At 40.5% G+C, this 22,620-nt stretch overlaps 1 protein-coding gene and 1 long non-coding RNA gene across 8 annotated transcripts in view; one reads left to right on the forward strand and one right to left on the reverse strand.

Moving 5' to 3' along the window:
* SLC25A21 (solute carrier family 25 member 21) overlaps window positions 1-22,620 on the forward strand; it is a 559,911-nt gene that overhangs the window by 409,129 nt on the left and 128,162 nt on the right. Inside the window, exon 1 of one of the 7 annotated variants that reach the window (XM_089309352.1) lies at window positions 12,664-12,798. The exons of the other annotated variants lie outside the window; for them this stretch is intronic. Within the exon in view, the coding sequence (XP_089165478.1) occupies window positions 12,743-12,798 (56 nt within the window). The 5' untranslated portion in view covers window positions 12,664-12,742. Of the gene's footprint in view, window positions 1-12,663; window positions 12,799-22,620 lie in introns of those variants that run through there. 7 annotated transcript variants of the gene reach the window in all.
* Window positions 1,201-21,927, reverse strand: LOC149123002 (uncharacterized). Its single transcript, XR_016217390.1, has 3 exons — window positions 21,142-21,927; window positions 10,229-10,339; window positions 1,201-1,755 (listed from the first exon to the last, which is right to left on the reverse strand). It is a non-coding gene; the product is annotated as an uncharacterized LOC149123002 (long non-coding RNA).

Below are 22,620 nucleotides of genomic sequence, written 5' to 3' on the forward strand. Positions count from 1 at the left end.
TAAAAAATGGTGTACTTAATCAAACATGGCTGGTTGATGTTAAAGTACCCTCTGAAAATAAAAAGACCTGTCTCTAAGAAAAATCCCTTCAGCAATGGAGCCTCTGGAAACTATACCTCACTCTCATGTGGAAATGATAGGAAGTGTTTGATTTAAGAGACGATAGAAGAGCTAACTGTTCCCACAGCCAGGAATTACAGTGATTTCAGCAATCAGCACCCTGAGCATCCAAACCAAGTTCTAACTTCACTAGGCCCAGCAGTCACTGCAGCTTCTCTTCTCTTAGTTCCCCATCATAATCTAACAGAGTCCCAGTCCTCTACCCAGCACTGCCCCTGTGGTTAGGGTAGATGGTTATCAGCATCACTGTTTCCTGATCCTGGGGTTGGGCATCCTTAACTGATGTTAGATCAGAGGGAATTCAAATGCAGCTGAGTTGTCACCCCTAAGCAGGTAGTCTGCAGTGCAAATCAATTGTGTGTAGATCCTTGATGTTGACTGAGTTTGCAAGTCTGCTTTGCCCAAGTGAGCTCTTTTTATGGTGGATGCCAGATGTGTGCTGCAACCTCTGTGATGAGTTTCCTGGTATCTGACTGCCTCTTCTCCACTCTTTTATGTTTTAGCAGTTAGGCCCTTCCTGGTACCTACTGGAGCTCCTGTAGTGCTCTCTTGTTTGTTTGTGGTGACCATGGGGAAAGCAAAAGGCCCCGCTGCTATTGGCTCCACACTACAAAGTTCAACCCTGGCCCAACTCAGCTCCTTAATGATGGTATAGTGAGATTCCTCTTTAGCTACAAAAAATTTTAAAAGGAGCAAGAAAGAAAGAACACAGCAGGTAAAAATTTACAGAAGAAACTGCAGCAAATTCACCTGGCAAGTCTTATGAGTAGTGGGCCCAGGACTAGAAATTGGCATCTCATAGATTAAAACCATTTTTTTTTCTGTTTTGAGCAGAGAGAACAGAGATTATCTCAGTTCAAGCATGGATATACTATTGTTATTCTCAAATGACTTGTGTTCCTTTTAAAATGGTTAATCATTGCTTTACTATATTATTACTCAAAAATTTTTAGTCATGAATACATGTATGGTCATCCATTGATGTCTTTGGGATGTTGGCTCCAGGACCCCACGAGGATATCAAAATCCATAGTTTTTTATGGATTTTGTTTCTTATAAAATGTTGTGGTATTTGCATAGAACCTACACAATCCTTTATTTTTATTTTTATTTTTGTTGAAGATTTATATTATTTTATTTGAAAGTCAGAGTTATACAGAGAGAGGCAGAGACAGAGACAGAGAATCTTTCATCTGCTGGTTCACTCCCCAGATGACAGCAACTCCTAGGGCTGGGCCAGGCCAAAACCAGGAACCAACAAACTTCTTCCAGGTCTCCGACGTGGGTGGCAGTGGCCCAAACACTTGAACCATCTTCCTCTGCTTTTCTCAGCCCATTAGCAAGGAGCTGAATGGGAAATAGAGCAGCTGGGACATGAACTGGCTCTCGTGTGGGATGCTGGTGTTGCAGGTGATGGCTTTACCCACCACAGCACAATGCCAGCCCCCTCCCATATACTTTACATCAACTCTATATTACTTACAATACCGATTGCAATGTCAGTTCTTTGTATATGTTATCCTGTATTGTTTTGAGAATAACTACAAGAAATAGAATCTGTGCATGTTCAGTACAGATGCAATTTTGTTTCAAACATTTTTGATCCGCAGAAGGTTGACTCTGTGGGTGAAGAACCTGTGGATACAGAGGGCCAACTGTCATCTCTTTTTATTGAAAGTTCATGTGGCTCACAACTTTAAACCTAGATTATTTAGCAACCCAAGTTTGAAAATGAGAGACAAAGGATAAGGAGAAACAAAAGATGGACAAAGATGGACAGTGGCTTATTTCAGTATTTTTTTAAAAGGCAATTGAATAAATTTGGTACGCGTTTTGACATTTGTATCTTATCAGCTCATTTGACACCACGGCTAAGGCTCAGAGTCATTGACTTATTCCCACTTGGTGGGGAAGCAGAGCAGACTCTCCGCGTCTTCGAATCAGGGAGCACATGGTGGGTTTTCAGAGCTCAGACAGCAGCATCCAGGGCATCCATGCCTCAGGGTTCAGCTTCCTTTTTAAACCAGAGGTCTTTTGCTCTTCCCACAAAGTGACCTTTAAAATGGTTTCAGCTCCTCGATCTCTCTGCTGTCATCGCCACAGACTGTGAGCTGACAGTCACACTCCCGCTTCCCCAGCCTCTCACTAACAACACTTTCTTACTTACCGACTGGTCTTTGGCAAGGATTTAACCATTGCCAAAGAGTAAGTGAAAACGTTTGCAGTGATGTCAGCCCGTCAACAAGGCATGATTATGAGACCAAACACAGCCCCTCTCAGCACATGGTGTTGACAAGAGGGAAAGGAGGACCAGTTGTTTGGGTGGAAGTCACTGTCTTTCTGGAAGGTTGGTGTCTCAATTCAGAGCCTGAGCATATATTTCCCATGTTTATAGAGTGGAGGGATTCCACAGGCAATGAGAAATATCACATTGGGAATATTTTCAGGTTCCAAGTTACTTTATGCTATTTGATTTATTTGAGGAAGAGAGAGAGAGAGAACAAGAGAGAGCTCCCATCCCTTGGTTTATTCCTCTAATGCTTGCATCAGCCAGAACCAGGCCAGGGTGGAAGCTGGGAGCTGAGAACTAGAAACACAATCCAGGTCTCCAGTGTGGGTGACAAGAATTCAGTTACTTCAGCCATCACCTACTGGCTCCCAGGGTCTACCTTAAAATGCAGCCAGAGTCAGGAATCAGAACCAGGAATCTAACCCAGGCATCAGATTCCGATGAAGGATGCAGAAGTCTTAACCACTAAGCTAAAATGCCCAGTCCCAGGCCTTTATTTTAACTTATTCTGAGTTTCTGATGAACTAAAGATGAAATTATCTTAAGGGGAAAAAGAAGCTTTCCATAACTAATATCTTTTTTGTAGTGTTGTTAAAGTGAACATTTCCACTTGAGAATGAGAAAGAATGCTTCCTAAAAGTACTCTTCTACCTGTGTCTGATTCTTTCATTATAGAAAATAACTTGGGCATAATTTGGCATGGAAAAGTTTAAAGAAATTAATATCTTATCTTCATTATTGATTTAATGTATTTTCTGGTTTGTCTCATGACTTTAGCTATACTTTTCTTCCAGGTCTTCTAGGTAATTTGGAGAAAGGGAGAAGATTCGGGCACTGTTGTTAAAGCAATTATTATATTCAAAACCATTGTTTCTATGTTGTCCTTCTACTGTTTGTGAAAGTTGTACATATATATCACCACACTTGATATGAATAAGAATCTTAGCAGGTAGGAAGGTAGTGCATATAGTTTTGGTTGTCTAGTCAGGAAACTAATGAGAGATGTTGAGACTGAGTCATCATTAGAATTTATCTGAGGTCTTTTTTTTTTTTTTTTTGGACAGATAGACTCAGTGAGACAGACAGAGAGGAAGGTCTTCCTTCCGTTGGTTCACCCCCCCAAAAATGGCCGCTATGGCTGGCACTGCACCAATCCGAAGCCAGGAGCCAGGTGCTTCCTCCTGGTCTCCCATGAGGGTGAAAGGGCCCAAGCACTTGGGCCATCCTCCACTGCCCTCCTGGGCCACAGCAGAGAGCTGGACTGGAAGAGGAGCAACCGGGACTAGAACCTGTGCCTATATGGGATGCCGGCGCCACAGGCAGAGGATTAACCAAGTGAGCCACGATGCCGGCCTCTATCTGAGGTCTTATACATGCTGAATCATGCTAACTACTCTGTCAAAACGTAAGAATAATATTAGTAATGACAGAAGCAGTGCCCCAGATGAACACCATTCAAAGCATTGCCACATGCATCTCTCAGTTGACTAATTAGCATCTAGGGGAGGTGGGGAAGAAACAGCATGCCTGCTTACAGGAAAACTTCTGGTCTACCCATAGGAAAACTTGGGCAGAGAAGAGTTTAGTGAAAAAATGATTGAATCCTGAGAGTAGCACTCAAAGAATACAAAGTTTTTGGTTTAGGAAAACAAAATGTCTCTTGGACAAATCAATTTGGATTCTGAATCATGGTACCATCATCCCTTGAGAATAGGGTCGAGGCCCATAGTCCTTAAGAGAGAGCTAGCTCCAAAGTGAAGTTAGCAGATGTAGTTTTTGAGGTAAAGACTTATACTTAGCTCAGTTACTTGACTTATTAGCGCCTTTGCCAAACTCTACTGCAACACTGATTTATAAAATACTCAAATACTTAGACCATGATCTGGTGCTTCTCATGGTCTGCATTAGTGGAAGGGTGGTTCAGGGGCCTGAGCTAGGCATTGAACCTGGGACTCCAATATGGGATGTAGGCATCTCATCCATCAGCTTTGTAACAACAATGCCAACACCATTCCTGACATTTAGAAATCTCATGATTTCCCATTGATCTGTGTGGTAGACAGTCACTATGATGGCCTCAACGAATCTGCCTCCTACTAGTCATGCCTTTTTGTAGTCCCCTCTCTATGAGCATGGGCTGGGCTTACAGACTCTTCCAATGAGGAAAATGTGGCAGAAGTGATGACTTGTTACTTTAGAGATTAACATATTAAAGACTGGATTTCCTATTGAGGGCCCTCCCTTAATCTTGCTCTCATGGTCTCTTGCTTTTCCATTGCTTTGAGATAAGATGTCCTATTCAGAACCTGTGTTGAAAGGAACTGTGGCTCTGCCAATAGCCAAAGAGGAACTAAGTCCTACCATCCATCAACAACCCTAGAGGAACTGAGTCCTGCCAATGGTTACATGAGTGAGCTTGGAAGTGAACCCTCTACAAGTCAGGCCCTCAGATTCGCCAGCTGAAAATACAATTGTAACCTTATGAGAGACCTAGAATCAGAGGAACCTACTCTCATTCCTGACCCACAGAAACTGTGCGATGATAAAATTTTGCCACTAAGTGTTGGGGAAATTTCTGACAGAGAAACAACAAATACAATAATCAAAAACAAATCTGTAACCCTTGACATGATATTTACACGGGACCCACTCTAACTGGTTTGAGTCTTCCAAGTTTTCTCTTACCGGCATCATCACAGACATCTTCTGTTCCAGCCCTTCTGGACCAATTTTCACTCCTGAAACAATGTTTCTATGCTTTTCTCATGCTTGTTCATTAGTCAAGAATTTCCTTTCCCCTTTTATCCATCTGTGAGAATTCTGATCACCCATAAATTCCCAACTTACTTATGCTACTTTCCCTTTGATACCTTCTCTCACAATCCAAGATGGAAATAATTTCTTTCATCTGTTATCTAAAGCATTTTGTTCCCCCTATGACTACATCTTTGTAGTCAGAGAAACCGGGATTAGAATTCTACTTACAATTTTGGGTCCTTGGACAAATTATTTAACTTCATATTTAAGTTTCCTTAATTTTTTGAATATTTATTTTTTATTTCTTTGAAAGACAGAGTTTAAGAGAGAGGTAGAGTCAGAGAGAGGTCTTCCATCTGCTGATTCACTCCCCAAATGGCCTCAACGGCCAGGGCTGAACTGATCCTAAGCCAGGAGCCAGGAGCTTCTTCCAGGTCTCCCATGTGTGTGCAGGGGGCCAAGCACTTGAGCCTTCCTCTGCTGCTTTCCAAGGCCATAGCAGAGAGCTGGATTGAAAGTGGAGCAGCTGGGACTCCAACCGGCACCCATATGGGATGCCAGCACTGCAGACAGCAGTTTTAACCTGCTGCACCACAGCACTAGCCCCCACTTTCCTTATTTGTAATATGGAGATAATAATAGTATCGACTTACTATGTTGCTAGCACTCAGTATTAATATGTGATATGTAAATATGCACACAACAATTGTTAGCAAGTTTCATTTTTAGTGCCTTATATTGTAGCTAATTATTTGTAACTATTCACAATTATTTGAACATGGAGAATTCTAATGGAATCCTAATTGGGGCTCATATAGTATTTCACTCAGTTCTTACTATATGATCACCCAATTTCTGTTTACTGAGTTTGACTAAATGATTACTGGTTTCATGTACTTAACTACTCTGGCCACATTTGTATAGAAAATAAATAGTCTAGTCAAACAAATACCGAGAAAAATGTATGACTTCTATGGCATTATTTTAAAAAAAATTTTGGATTTATATAAAAGTTCCATGGCATTATTAAGAGCAAAATTATAGACATTATAATTTTCTCTACTTCTAGAAGAGTAACATTCTCTTGACAATTTCAGCAAGATAGTGGAATAAGTTTAATGGCCATAAAAGTGTCTGAAGGTAGGAGGGAGATTTTGGTATCTAGATTTTGGGATCAGAGGACCCACCAATGGAAAGTCAGGCTGGGGAGTGTTGGGATGAGGAAAGCCCATGTGAAGGGCAGACAGTCCACTTCCATTGCCTTGAGTGTGCCCTGTCTTCCGTGCTGTTCTTCCTACCACACTCCCCACCTGAGGCTTCACAAGCAGAGAGATCAAGAGCAATGTATATGAAAAATATTCTGGTTAATGAAAAGATGAGGTAAAGTAAAATCAGACGAACATTTAAAATTAAATGAGAAGCAGATCAAGAGTTAGACTTTTAAAAGACAATATTAGCAGACTTTGGATCCAGCCATGATAGAGTAGCTGTATCAGAACAGCACTGTTATTGGAAACCACAAGAAACATTAGACAAAATACAGAAAGCTGCCGTTGGAAGGCATCAGAGAGCTTCCAAAGCAAGCAGAACATGCGAGGGGCTACAAGACCTGAGAGAAGGAAGTCTACCTAAGTGGGCTCTGCATTCACTCGGGCTTCTTCCCTAGAGATTTGGCCAGGTATTATAGGAAAGGGTGGAAAGAATCAAGACCAAGTTTGAGCTGAGAGGTGGGGAGGGGGGCGGTTTGTAGGCTGGTGTTCAGGACTGCCAAATGGCTGGAACTCGAGGAGTATAAATCTGGGAGTAAAGGGAAAGTGCCAAGAAGTAAGCCCCAAGATCTATATGCAGTTTCCTCTTGAGACATCTGTCACCTCCTAAGCTGGATGTGAGCAGGAAGAAATTCCAAGAAACCTAGCAAAACAAACAAAAGTAGTTGAGAAGCTACAGGGACAAGCAGAAATTTCAGTAGCCCCAGGATGCTAGGAAGACAGAATTAGAGTTCATGCCCAGCCAGATGGCAGAGTTCTGGTCAGCAACCCAGGTTTTCAGTCGAGACTCAAAATGTCAAAACCAAGAATGAGAGCTCTGCCCTAGAAATCAGGGCAAAACATAAACATGTTGTTCTGAACACAGACTAAAAACAGCCTTCAGCAAGATGTAGGTGACCTACTGTACTGTACTTGCTTGCAAGGAGAAAATATATTTCTCTCTGGAGGAAAAACCATCATTTAGAGGCTCTTTAATTGTTTATGCACAATGTGCTATGTCCAATAAAAAATGATAGGGTTTTTGGTGAGTTTTTGGCTTTGTAGTTAAGAGATCACCTGGAACGCCTGCATCCTATATTGGAATGCCTGGGTTCAAGTCCCAGCCTCATTCTAGATTCCAGCTTCCTGCTAATGCATACGCTGGGAAGCTGCAGATGATGGCTCTAGTACTAGGTTCCTGCTACCCAAGTGGGAGACCTGGATTGAGTTGCCTTGGCTATAGCCAGGTCCCACCCTAGCTGTGGCACACATTTTGTGAGTTAACCAGAGAGTGAAAGATAGATCTCTTCTCCTCTCCTCTCCTCTCCTCTCCTCTCCTCTCCTCTCCTCTCCTCTCCTCTCCTCTCCTCTCCTCTCCTTTCTTCTTTCCTTCCCTCCCTCCCTTCTTCCCTCCCTCTAAAATAAACATACTAACTGGGGTTTACTTTGAAAAGTAAAAGACAAAATAACCAAACATCAAGAAAAGAACAGACAGGAAGCGATTCAAATTTTAGAATTTTCAGACAGAAACCTTTTATTTTATTTTTACTGTGGTAAAAAATATGTACCATGGCATCCATCATTTTAACTATCTTTGAAGCATAGAGTCTCATGGCCCCAGACACATCCACAATGTTATATGGTGATCACCATCCATCCCCAGAGCTTTTTCACCCCCCTAAATTGAAACTTCACACCCATGAAGCAATAATTCCCCATTTCTCCCTCTCCCTAGCCCCTCCATTCTGTCTGTATGAGTTTGGCCATCTGGGTATCTCATATAAGGAGACTCATATAGTATTTGTCCTTTTGTAACCAATTGGTTTATTTCACTTCACACAATATCAGAGAGGTACATCCACACTGAGGCATTGCATTATATTTCCTTCTCTTTTAAGTCTTTCTTCTCATTTTGTAGACTATATATCACATTTTATTTTTCCGTACACAATCAATTGACAGTAGACACTTGGTTTGTTCCATTTTTTGGCTATTATGAATAATACTGCTATGAACATTAGGTCTATGACTGTCTGTTCAAGTCTACACTCTCAATTCTTTTGGATATATGCCCAAAAGTAGAAGGGTTAGATCAGTAGATACTTCTATGTTTACAGACAGGGTCTTTTAAAAAAATTTATTTACTTATTTGAAAGTCAGAATCACAGAGAGAGAGGGAGAGACAGAGAGAAAAAGAGAGATCTTCCATCTGCTGATTTACTCCCCAGATGGTCACAATGGCCAACACTGGGTCAGGCTGAAGCCAGGAGCCAGGAGTTTCATTCCGGCCTCCAAGGTAGGTGGCAGAGGCCCAAATATTTAAGCCATCTTCCTTTGCTTTTCCCAGGCCATTATCAGAGAGCTGAATCAGAAGTGGAGTAGCTGGGATACAAATTGGTACCCATCTGGGATGCTGGCATCACGGGCAGTGGCTTTACCAGCTATGCCACAATGCTGGGCTCACAGACTGGGACTTTTTAAAAGTATAATAATTAATATATTCAAGAAAATAGAAGAAAATCTAAAATCTGAAAAAAAAACAAAACCAGAGTTTTCAAATGGGAATCCTGAGAATACTACAACTGAAAAATACAAATTCACCTGGTAGATTTTCAATCCTCATGACATACTATCAGTATTCAATGTGTTAGTTATTTTATAAATTCTTAAATAGCAGAAACTATGTTTTATCCTTATAGCGTGAGTAGTGGATACTCAATATTGTAATTCACTGATTGAATGACTATGGGAATAATAATAATACTATGTACATATGTTTTAGGTAAGAGAAATTAGTAAAACCTTATTTAAAACAAAAACTCATTTTAAGCAGCTAAAACAATAATAACTTACCAGGGGCTAGACAGTTCCCTAGGTACATCAGATACATTCACAATAAGCCAACAGTGGAAGAACTATATTTCTTCCTATTTTATTGATGAGTCACTCAAAACCAAAATATTTGTGTAACTTTTTCAATTTCTCAGAGAGTGTAGAAATTTGAACCCAAGTGATCTGGATCCAAACTTTTACCTTTTTATTATTTTGAAAGATATACTTTTTTTTTTTTTTTTTTTTTTTTTTTGACAGGCAGAGTGGACGGTGAGAGAGAGAGACAGAGAGAAAGGTCTTCCTTTGCCATTGGTTCACCCTCCAATGGCCGCAGCGGCCGGTGCACCGCGCTGATCCAAAGGCAGGAGCCAGGTGCTTCTCCTGCTCTCCCATGGGGTGCAGGGCCCAAGCACTTGGGCCATCCTCCACTGCCTTCCCTGGCCACAGCAGAGAGCTGGCCTGGAAGAGGGGCAACCGGGAAAGAATCTGGCTCCCCGACCGGGACTAGAACCCGGTGTGCCGGCGCCACTAGGTGGATTAGCCTAGTGAGCCGTGGCACCGGCTGAAAGATATACTTTTAAAAGAAATTATTCTCCTAAAACTAAATGGATAACTCCACTTTAAAAACAATTAGAAAATCAAGAAACTAAGTTGCTTGGTAACATCTGCTGGGCACTAAACTCTTCTTGCAATGTGGCCTTTGCATTTTTTCAAGTGCCCGTCGGGATGATGGGACACCACCTCATATACCTTGGCGTGGGCTGTGTTACACGTGTTTGACATACAAGAGGACCACCATGGAGAACAAAATGTCCCATGGTTCCCCTTACACTGCAGATTGCTCAGGGCCATGAGACACAAACCACAGATTTAAATTCGACACTCTCAATTTCCTCCTTGCATGTTTGTGTGTCTCCTTCTCAGGACGCTGACTTTTTACCCTTCCCATATCCCAGTCTTCACTCCTTCCCTTCCCCATCACCTGTCTTAAATGTTTAATCTTTTTGCTGTATCTCCTCAGAGCACGATGGCTTTTGATGGCAGACACCTCCAGTGGCGGGGCATTCCTTGGGGAAATCCATTTTCTTTCAGCCTGGCAGGGAAGATCACAGGTTTATTACACACAACAAAGAGAGTATTCATTAAACCGTGAGATTCCCAATACATTTGTCTTCAGCTCTCTTTGCCTCAGATTCGTTGTTCACCCAGGTTGAATTCTTAAGTGCCCCACATCCTAGGTTGGTCTCTTATTTCTAATATGAAACCAACTCTCTCAATCTCCCTCTCTCCCTCTTCCTCCCTCTCTCCTTTCTTCTGCCCTTCCCTGAAAAAGAGCTACCCATTTCAGGGAATTTGAATGAGCAAAATTAAAATGAACAGCTCCTTTTGTGATACTGGACAATCACATTATTAAATAATCCTTTATTTCTCTGATGTGAAACCCTATTCCCTAAAGTTAACAAGATTTTTTTTTTTTGGTGTAGGAGATAAATGGCAAACAACATTATTCCAGCTGAAAACCAGATGTTTACATCTTTTCTGTATTTATGTCATTTTTCTTTAACAGCTTTATCAGAATAGTTATAACCTAGCAAATAAATAGCATTTAGTGGCTGCCCGACTATACGTAGCTCTCTGTTAGACATCAACAGGTACAGAAAAAAGACACAGCTCTGGCCTTCTATGTTTAATTCTTCAATCAAGTGACTATATGCACAAGAGTGATTCCTTTACTCTCATGATGCTGGTGGCCTTTGTGAAGAAAAAAAATCCTTTTAAAAGCAACTGCAAAGTTGGCCGAGATGCGATCTGTTAGAAAATACACTTGCATTTTTAATACCTCTGTATTTCTTCACACCTCTTATATAACCATTCTCAATTACAGGAAAAAACCCACCAAACTATGAAGGGACTTTCCAGACAGAAGTAAACTGTCCCCGTAGGAAATAAAAATCTTCAAAGTGTCCCTTTCATTGAACTTGTTTCTCTTCCTACGACAAATGGACACATCAGACATAAAATTTAATTGAGTCCCACTAAAGCCAGGGTCTGGCTTACCTGATAGGGGAGGTTACAGCATTCCATTACAGAGACAACCAAGGCACTTACAATGCACTGACTACCTTATATCACATTATATTGAATTTCCAATCATCATTGGCTACTTGGACCATCATTTATTTAGGATTTCAATAGCTTTGCATTTAAACTCTGCTGTGTGATTCTATTTTACATTTCTTTTTCAGTGTGTTTATTTTCCTTTAAGAGCCAGTATGTATATTGACAATTCTTTGACAGCAAAGGTAAAACCACCAGGAGTGTATCTGTTTATTGAGGACTGACAGCTTTATAGCTAACATAAAAATAATCTAATGTTTATTGGGGCAAATGTTTGTTCTGAGGATTAAGTGAAACTACTGAATAGAGAAAGCCTTTTCATCCTATTCAGACTTTTCAAATAAGGTTTGGGATCAACTACATAAAAATTTTTGTGTCGATTTTTTAATGCTCTTCCCTAATTCATCCTACTACTCGCTACCTTCCACTTGGTTCCTCCAGATTCTGTTTTACAACAGGGATTTTGAAGTAAGTAAAACCTTAAAAAAGAAGATGCTACTGTTTAGAGATTTGTTCCTACAGAATTTGCATGTACCGTACAAACTTTCTAGATAATGGTAAGGCAAAATCTAAAGCACGCTACTCAGAATATAATATTTTTCTACTGATTGATATAGTTTACATATAATAAGAGCCCTTGATTTTGTCTGTTTTTTGTTTTTTGGTGGTATGTTGTTTTTGTTCACTATTGGGGCAAGAAGCAAAACTTGCTTTAAGTCAAGGAGTTTTTTAGTTTCTATTTTGCCTTTACCCATGTAACAGCAGCAATAGAATATCACTTATGTTTTGATCAAGATGTTTGCAAGGTCTGAAAAAAATATGCTATTTTTCTTTCTATAACTGGAAATAATGTCCATTTGAAAATAGTTTACCTACTTAGATTAAAATAGTTGAAATACTGTGAGATTTAATAATACTTAACTTTAATTTTTACACATGTGATACTAGTTACAATTATCATTCATATTCCCTTTTCCTAGACTCTTTCCTCCCCAAATGCAGACTTTTATATTCCTCTAGTTCATCCTATTGGCTCTCGGGTCAGCTTTAGTGTTCGTCGTTTTGTCACACTTCCCCCACCTCACCCCTCTCCTGATCTGTCTTCCATTCGGTGAGATATAAGAGGGAACAAACAGCAGCTTACTGAGGCTGCTAAGGAGCGGCCTGGGAGCCAGGAGTGGCAAGCAGTTTGGGCGCCCTGAGGCAGTTAGGTAGAACTCTTGGAAAGACTGCTCATCTGACAAGGCTGCCCACAAGAACACTCAAACAGGGCACTTCTCAATGTTATCGCTGGAATTAACTGTCCCGGCGTGCGCATGAGTAGGCTATTGTGAAAGTGTGCGGCATGTCATGCCTGTGAGCACACCGGGCTCTGGAAATGTCAGGATCTCGCCGCCACGGAGAGGTCGTGCAATGCAAGGAGTTTCCTACCAGGTGAGCCCTGAATGAATGCACTTCAGTGCGGAACAGGAGGAAGCTCCTCCTGCGGGGTCAGGAGCCTGTCATCCTCATCACGGGGTCTCTGGGACCTGACAGGGTACCGGAAACACAGGCAGAATTCAGCAAGTGTTTGTTGAACTAAATTACATTGAAATGTTTTACTCTGTTGAAAGTCAAAATAGCGTCTTTTTATTTACTAAGGGGAACATGTGACGTAATTTATCCTTAATTCCCTTGTACGTCATGCCCATGGCGGTGATGATGGCCTACGGTTGAAAACCTTATCAGCTGGCAGTTAGGGGGCCTGTGGCATTTTCATGTCGCTCCTGGAGCACCGCCCTGTAGGCTGTTCTGGAGACTGACTTAGAGGCTTGTGGACACTGATTTCCATCGTGCAGATGTCACTTCCTTGTCGAGACTCCGCAGCGCCCTTGGTCACGCGTCTCACAACTCCTTGGCTTGTTCTGAGGAGCTTACGCAGACAGACGCTGGGGTGCATCTGAGTGCTGTGTCTGCTCCCCCACCTCCCGCTCCCAAGCTGGTCTGCGTTAACTGCATTCTAATTTGTAGACACAGCTCCCAGTACGGACAAGGTCTTTAGACTCCGTCTGTGCGTCTGGTTTCTAGTTCCTCCTCTGGGTTGGTAACAGAAATCTCAGCGTAGCAAGCTGGCGGCTCCTGCCTGTCATCCCAAAAAGCACTGGTCAGCTTCGCGAGGGCGTGAGTCACACTGCCTAGATGCCTCACACATTCCCATTGTCACCTCGGTCCACACTGATCCTAGTTTCAGAAATAAACGCTTTCTCAGCCTTGGACGTGTATGATTCGAAATCTATGGATTATGAGTAAAAACTCTTGTAAATCCATCCTTCCTTTAAAACCAAGCGTTAAAACCCCTAGCAACACCGTAAGTCTGAGTGATTGACATTTGATTTCACATTCTCTTTAAAACCTCCGCACCTTTGGTAGAATCTGTCCAGGGAGCAGAATTGTACTGCCAGACAGGTGCCACACTCACCTCTGGAAACTGAGGTTCAGAAATCGGCCTGAAGTCAGAGAGTCCAACAGACGACCCTGGCAGCCCTGTGCTCAGAACGGTTTGGTTTATTTGCAACTTAAAAGTGGCCAACCAGACTCCTTTATTTAAGATCCTAAAACCTTAGTAACACGGTTAAAGTTTTTTTGCTAAGCTATATACCACACAGCAGCATTTTAAAATCACATTATAAGTTCGTTGCTTAAAACTGTTTCCCCTAAATCCCTCACAACAAAAAAGAGCAATCTAGATAGATTTTAACTGTATTTTTAAAGTCATTGTAAGAGCTATGGTCATATTACGGTGGCCTGCAAATTTCCTCATTTCCTCTTGACTTGCAAAGTCATAATAAATAAAGTTTTCATTACAATGATCTAGTACCTCCCCCAAGAATAAAAGTACAATGTATGGTTAAAAATAAATGCATTGAGTCCATAAATCTATGCTGCAAGTAAAATTTGAATTATGTGAAATTTATGAGATTTTTATGTTGTTGATTTTGGAGTCCATTCCATATATACACTTGAGCCATTAACATTACCCTTTAATATTTATTCCTTGGACAAGTCCTGTTTTACTAGCATGTTTATATACATCATCAATAAGTAACAGTACAATTAAGTTTTAATTCATTACATAATCATAATTTCTAATCCTCTGAGTCTGAAACAAGCGTCATGCATATTGGTATAGTGTGACTGTTAAGACTCATACAAATTCATTTATTAAACCTTTTTAAGGGGCAAGCATTGTGGTACAAATTCAGCTACCATTTGGGACACCCACATTCCGTATTGGAGGGCCTGAGATCAAGTCCTGCCCCTGTTTCGGCTTCCTAGCCATCCACCTTCCTTCTAATGCTCCTGGGAGGCTACAGATGACGGCTCAACTACTGAGTCCCTACCACCCATGTGGGAGACCCAGATAGAAGTTCTTGGCTCCTGGCTTTGGCTTGGCATAGCTCTGGCTATTACAGGCATTTTGGGGCTGAACCAGTAGGTAAAAGACCTCTCTCTCTCTCGCTCTCGCTCTTTCTCTTACTATTGCTCTGCCTCTCAAAAACATTCTAATGAGTAAAAAAGCATTTTTTAAAAACTTTGTTAAAAGTGAAAGTTAAATTTTTTCCCTTTTGTCTTCTAACAAAATAAAAGCATGCTTAGAGACAAATGAAAAAGTAAACATCATTAAGAAAACTGTCTTCCGCATTTAAACTCCCTGTTAACACTCCATGCACCTGCCCCTGATTTTATGTGTTCAATGTCTGGTATACCTGGTATTTTACCTGCACTGGCCTTGGCCACAGACCTTTTTATTTTTCCCCACATTTGCCTCAATGGCTACTGATCGACAGCTTCATCGTTACTATTTCTTTTCTGTTGAGCTTACATATATTCACTTTCCAAGTCTGTATTCTTTTCACAGCCCAATAAAATAAATGTGTTTCATAAACTTCTTTGATTTGCTGCTTCTTGCCAAGTTTTTCTTACTTTTTTACTCATCTCTACAATGAGTATTTTACTCTGGGTCTCTTAAAGGTGTGTGTGAGTTGATGAAGTTCCATTGTATAAACAGAACCAAGCCAAAACTTGCCATGCAAAAGATAAAGCCAGAAGAGAATAGAGGCCATATGTCAATACAGAGAGAAGAACTGGCTGCAGCTACTTTCCCTAGCTGGTGTTTGCAGTTATTTCTATGGAAACTGCACGTGGGTTTTTGAGAATTGGATTTGACCCTGGGGATGTACACAAGTAACTTTGAAAACATTTGGTCCATTAACTTTGTGCTCATCATACACTTACACTTGTCCTTCTCCTTAACTCCTAACTGCAAATAAGATGACCTGTATGAGACCATCACAGTATTTGTAATGGGGGAATTGTAGGTCTTTGGGGCAATGGCAGGGAGGATAAATGGTTTGAGAAAGGCTTCTCCTACTGAAGGGTTGTGAACTACACAGTAGCATGCTCTCTTCCCTACTCACACTTCCTCATTACATAGAAGTGTGCACCTGAGATTCTTCAATGTGTGCTGTTAATCAGATTTTCTCATAGGTGACTTTGCAAGGAGAAAAAGCAATTTGCAGCCCACCCCGTGGCTCACTAGGCTAATCCTCCGCCTGCGGCGATGGCACCCCAGGTTCTAGTCCTGGTTGGGGCCGGATTCTATCTCGGTGGCTCCTCTTCCAGTCCAGCTCTCTGCTGTGGCCTGGGAGGGCAGTGGAGGATGGCCCAAGTGCTTGGGCCCTGCACCCACATGGGAGACCAGGAGGAAGTACCTGGCTTCTGGCTTCAGATCAGCACAGCGCACCGGTCATAGCAACCATTTGTGGGGTGAACCAACAGAAGGAAGACCTTTCTCTCTGTCTCTCTCACTGTCTAAACTCTGCCTGTTCAAAAAAAAAAAAAAAAAGGCAATTTGCTTATCATCTCTTCTGTCTCCATGATCCCTACATCTTACCTCTGTTTTCTCTCAGTAAATAGCTGATTAGAAGATTTTAAATTATGAGAAAATTCTCCTTATGCTCCCCAGAGTAGAAAGAAGAGATCAGATCACCCTGCACTTTGCCTGTTTGTAGTCAGCCCTTTTATTTTGGTTTGAATAAGCATGTGTACATATATGTTTGCATAAAGATATTTTTATTTTATTCAGATTAGAAAAAAAAAGAATGCCAGCATAAGATGCCGCCTGATAGTGTATGGGCACTAGAGGAAAGAAGGGATTTACAAATAACCTTAAAGAGGAATTTTAGGAAGACAGAATGAGAGAAGACTGATTTTAACGTGTGGAGTATATGGGGCTGATGTTATTGCATAGAGGGTTAAGCTGTGGCCTGCAACACCAGCATTTCAAATCAGAACACCAGTTAAGAGTCCCAGCTGCTCTACTTCTGATCCAGCTCCCTGCTAATGCACCTGGGAAAGCAGCAGAAAATGGCCCAAGTGCTTGGGCCCCTGCCACCCACATGGGAAGCCTGAATATACTTCCCAGCCAGAACATTTGTGGAGTGAACCAGCAGATGGAAGATCTCTCTTGCTCTATCCCTCCCTCTCTTTCTGTAACTCTGCCTTTCAAATAAATATTTAAAAAAAAATGTGGGGTATAAAATGTGGTAGGATTTGTGATCATTGTAAAAATATTTTTCCTTGGTGGCACTCCTGGTAATGTTGTACACCCCAGTCTTCTTTCAGAACGCATGCAACCAAATATTAGTCCTCAAAATTGTTCTTGTTTCTTTTAATAAGAGAGGAAATATATTGAGAAGATGGAAATAGTGATTTGTGCTATTATATCAAACTTTAAAGTGTTTTTTTTTTTTTTTTTTTTTTGACAGGCAGAGTGGACAGTGAGAGAGAGAGACAGAGAGAAAGGTCTTCCTTTTGCCGTTGGATCACCCTCCAATGGCCGCCGCTGCAGCCGGCGCACCGCGCTGATCCGATGGCAGGAGCCAGGATCCAGGTGCTTTTCCTGGTCTCCCATGGGGTGCAGGGCCCAAGCACCTGGGCCATCCTCCACTGCACTCCCTGGCCATAGCAGAGAGCTGGCCTGGAAGAGGGGCAACCGGGACAGAATCCGGCGCCCCAACCGGGACTAGAACCCGGTGTGCCGGCGCCGCAAGGTGGAGGATTAGCCTATTGAGCCACGGCGCCGGCTCAAACTTTAAAGTTTTAAATATCAAAGTTCACAGAGGAAAGCACAAATTCAGCATTTGTCACACAAATGTATCCACTGGAAGTGTCCAGTTCTAGATTTTTCAGGGCATCTTTAGTTGGAGGATGTCCTTTGTATCCCTTGTAGTAACCTGAACTTTGGAATTTCACAGTTTATTAGCAATTTGGTCACAAACCAGTTTTCCTATTTATTTAATACTTGGGCCCACATTTGGCTGGGGGAGGGGTGTGTGACAACTCTCCACTGTGGGTTTTCAATTACCCATGTGGTCTGCCTCCCATTAACAGGAATAATTGGGAACGGGGTGTGTGGAATACGGATTCACAGCCATTGAGGAGCACTGCTAGGAACATGAATTCTACAGGCCTCTGTTAAAGTCTCTTCAAAAGGATCACATGTTTGTGGAGATTTCAGATAGGAGATCTCAGACCCTGACACACTCCCTCTCTCCCCGCCCCCGCTCCTTCATAATCTCTTCTCCTAGATATAAAGTATTGCCCTGTTCTCTCCTTCTTTCGGACTCGCCCGGGGCTCATGCAGTGCTCCTCGGACACTGCTCTTTAAGACCTTCAGCCATTCAGTTCTGGAGGGGAGTAGTTGCTGATCAAATTTACCTCGGAGCATTTATAAGCAGAGAGCACTTCCTTGTTATGCTCGGTTTTTGTTCATACTCTCCTTAGAAAAAACAGTGCATATCATTTTTAGAACGTTTTATTGCAAAATTGTATTATACAGCGGAGTACACATACCTGTGCAGTTCCGTAAATTTTCAAACTAGATATGCATCCAGCACTCAGACCAAGAAACAAAATATTGCCGGCTCCCAGAAGCCCCCGGTGCCTCCTTCCAGTCACTGTGTGTCCCACCCCCAACTCCCCAAAGGAAAAGAGCATCCTGAGGTTGACTCAAAAATTTTTGATTTTCAAATATTGCATCATTTTCTTGCCGGTTTATTGGCTGATTTTTGTGTGAGAGCAAAGTGGGGGGGGGGGTGGATAATCCCTTATAGCTGACTTCTTTGCATTGTGGGATTTTCCTAGCTGTTAATTATTAACTTTTCCTTAAAATAAAACTTCCATTGTGTAGCGAGAAAAACTCCATGAGCACAGTACATGTGATATAAATCACTTTTATGTCTGTGAAACAGCTGAGTTTACATTTTTATTACATTGTTTGAAAAAGTATCTTTTCATCTGGAAAGAATCAGTTTAAAATGTGATTGTCAACACAAAAAACCAGTTTTCTGTTTAAAATGGCTGCTGGTGGAGCTAAGAACTATAATTAAGCCAGATTTTTCTTCATAGACATTAGTTACTAAACGTTTTCACTGAGATTTGCAAGAGAAATTTCTTTGAAATGCAGGCGAGGTGTTTTTGTTTAGGTGGAGGAAGTAAATAAGTAGTGACCAAAAACATTAGGGTAAAGGACAGAGAGGTTCTCTGTGAAAGTCATTTAGTTCTATGGTTTTTAAGTAAAAGTTAAAGTAATAGATGTACTTAGAAAGTGTTGCCTAATAATCCTTTAGTTTGAAAAAGATAGTTTACTTATTCAGTAGTTTACAGTTTGTAGCATACTTTTCTTTCTAAAAATTTCTAGATCTAAATAATTCAGAAAGAATACTTCTAAAAGTGTACGATGGCTAATTAGATTAACCATTCTATTATACGCAGAGAGCAGTGGGAAAGCCTATAGTCGTTTGCTTATATTCACTAATGTCTACAATGTATTTTAAAATAAAAAAGGAAGGAGAGATCTTTTGGTGGTTTTTTTCTTACTGTATTCAATTTTGAACTCTATTATCAAATGAAAATTGATATTTGTGATGTTTCTTTGATTGCTGAAATGCATTGTGATCGATTTTTACTACACACATCCTATCGTTTCTAGTACTGTGATCTGTGTAGTCTTACAATAGTTCAACCCCCCAAAATTCCTGCTTGGAAAAGTTTATTTTTCAAAACATAGGGCAATCATCACTGCACAATTTTGTGTGCTAGCTAACCTTTCATCTTTAACCAGATTTCCAAAATCCCATTATTTTGTGGCTTTCCTCGCGGAGGACTTTTTTTTTTTTGCACCCTCAAAAGTGTTACAGGCTTTTTGGAGATTCTCAATAAAAATTATCGATAATATTTAATTGTATAAACTATGAGAACTGTCTAAGTATGATCAAGACAGAGACCATTTTTAGTATTTAGCCAACATAGGTTTGTGTACAAAAGAATTTTATGAATTCACAATGCTGAACCAGTCATTTTTCAGTGAGATAAAGCAGAGGGCACTCATCGTTCAGCATTTTACCTGGCAAGAGCAGGCGCAGTGGAACTCTGCAGGCCAAAGCAGAGGTACAGAGGATTTACAGATTTGAACAAGATAATGCACCGATCCTAAAAACATTAGAAGGAAGAATAACTTGATTTTTTTGCACAGATCTGAAGCTTTGATGACGCTGATCTATTTTCATTTGGACATTTCCTTTGAGCTAGTTCATAATTATTATAATTATTATTCTGCTTATTGTCTTTGAATTTTCACTGTAAAATACTTATATCCTAAGATACTACCACACCTCAGAAAGAAAACTTAACCCCAACACAGATTAAATGCCAGCCAATGGAGCTTGCAAATCTCATGTTGAAAGCTCCCAACCATATTTTGTGCATCTTCCTCTTGTTATCAGCCATCAATTTAGCTGGAGTAATCTTCTTCACTAGAAAATCCTTATCTATGTAGAAAATCTAGCTATAGGAAGAAATTGAATTTCTATATGAGCAAGATGACATTTTTTTCCTGCTTATCCTTTAGTTTTCTGTATTTTCCCTAACATTTTAATTTTATCCTACCCTACCTTCAAATGTATTTGAGCTGAATAATGGGACATAGGATATAATTCATGCTACCTGTCATCTTGGAGGAGATTGTAGAATTGAATTTGTGGGGGGAAAATGTGCTAGCAAAATGAAAGCAAAATCAGTGCTTTAAATATATATGTATATCCCACTAAAATGGCTTTCTGAAAAAGAAGAAACATGCTGTTTCTTTACTGCAATCCTTGTCCTTTGTTTCCATGAGAATATCTGCATTTTTCTCCCCCTAAAAGTCTATGAATACTTTAAGAAAACTGCTTTCTTCATAGCAAAACTTTAAACATCAAATGATTCCTCTTATTCATTTCATGGCATTTATTTATGAGAACTTATCAATAGTGTCAGCTAATAGTTGGTGTTAACTCCAAATAATTCAACTACTTGTAAAGATTTTATTTCTGTCATAAAATTAATATTTTGTATTTCCTCCATAAAGTTAATACTTGCGTATATTTTACTTATCAGCCCATAAATGAAATTACATGGACAATATTAACACAGTCTAATGTTAATACATAAGCAAAATTCAAAAATGCAGGTAGAAAAACAGCCAGGGAACATTAGGTAACTTTTTTTCCTAGGAAATTTGTAGATATTTTATTTGGTTACAGACACAGTAAAAATGAGAAAAACTAAATCTACAAAAATCCATTTTCACCTGGATTTTATAACTTTGACAAGTCCATTAAGCCATAAGCCCTGATGGTTGGAAAACTGATATTTTTCTAGGTAAGTAAAATAACTAGAAAGAAAGCAACGACTTACTTGTCATGAGGGCAAACCAGTAAGACAAGTTTAGTTCTCTGCAGTGTGAGTCCTCTTTAGGAAAGGAGAAGACAGACAGATGACAGCAAAACACTTGTTTTCAGTAGTGATAGACTCCAAGGATTCCCATCAGAACTTTAAATTTATGTACGTTCCGTGGTTGGTTGTGAAACCAAAGAAGCAGTTTCAGTACTTCAGATTTTATAGTACTCTAAGAGAGTATTGGAGACTGCTTTTGTTTTGCAACACGTACATAGCCGGAGTACCTTCCTCAGTTGCTGTGGTCATCCAGGGCTAAAGGGCAGCGTAGTGCCCCGGCCCAGGTGCTCCATAGAGGGGTGGGCTATGGTTGGGTCCAGGGCTGCATCCGTAGCTCAGCCTTCCGTGACCACCACTCTTTGTTGAGAACTGTTGTCAATGGCGCAGTCTGCTGCTTCAGATAAGAGCGGCTGTGTTCAGGTAATGCCCTCCCTCCATCAGAGCCCCGATGACAGACTGTGGAGTGCAAGTTTTTTCAGGTGCTCTGTTTGCTCAGTAATCCTTCAGTGCCAATCTCCTCCAAAGAGTGAGCAGGGCCCATCGGTAATGGACATCAGCCTTTAAGCTCGTAGTATTTGTCATCTATCAGGTTACTGCTTTGTTACTTTCAAGTGATGAATGGATGCAGTTATGCTTTAAGAAAATCAAGCAGTGCTGTAAATATGCCCAGACTTATAAAAGTGGCTGCTTGATTTCTTCCATTTCTGGAGAAATAAATGCAGAGTACTCCTGAAATGCTGTTCGTTTCTCTCCGAAGTACGAAAGCAATGTGCTTTATGTTAGGGTTTGTAGTTGCTTAGAGTCCACATCAAACAAATTACTCTCAGAGTGTCTCTAACGTGTTTTGCCTTGGTTTGATACAGCCAAGTTTACGCTTTGTGCAAGCATTCTGATTAAAACAGGCGTGCTTGCAAAGAACTAGTCACCGAAATTATGTGTACTTGCATGAAGGAAAAAAAAACCAAATACGGAATTTAGGTGTTAAAAATAGCATGTGAGTGAAGCAGTTCTCCATTGTAGTTTTTCCTGTGTTGACCACATATGTTTCTGCTTCACAGGAAGAAATTTGAGGACTTATTATTATTAGTAAGAAAGTTTCTGGAAAATGATATTGTACTTCATATTATTTCATACCCAATATTTGCATCTATTTTGTTAAACATTCATATAGTTATTTGGAATATTAATTCTAATTAGTATAAAAGAAGCTGTATATTCATGCACTCTTCTCATCTTTTCTAAATTATTACCAATTTCAGTATTAATTTTTGAAATGTTTTAAGAAAGTTTGTACTTCTTGAAAATACCTAGAGAGTAAATTCTAGAATTAACCTGCTAAATGTATTTTTAAACCATGTGAATTTTTCATCTATCATTGTCTTTTAAAGAGTATCATTTTCCCCTTTTTGCAAAGAAAAAGAAAATTAATGGTGACATTCC

Source organism: Oryctolagus cuniculus, chromosome 12, assembly GCF_051225735.1.
Source record: "Oryctolagus cuniculus isolate XC-2025 breed Fujian yellow rabbit chromosome 12, ASM5122573v1, whole genome shotgun sequence".
Classification (NCBI taxonomy): domain Eukaryota; kingdom Metazoa; phylum Chordata; class Mammalia; order Lagomorpha; family Leporidae; genus Oryctolagus; species Oryctolagus cuniculus.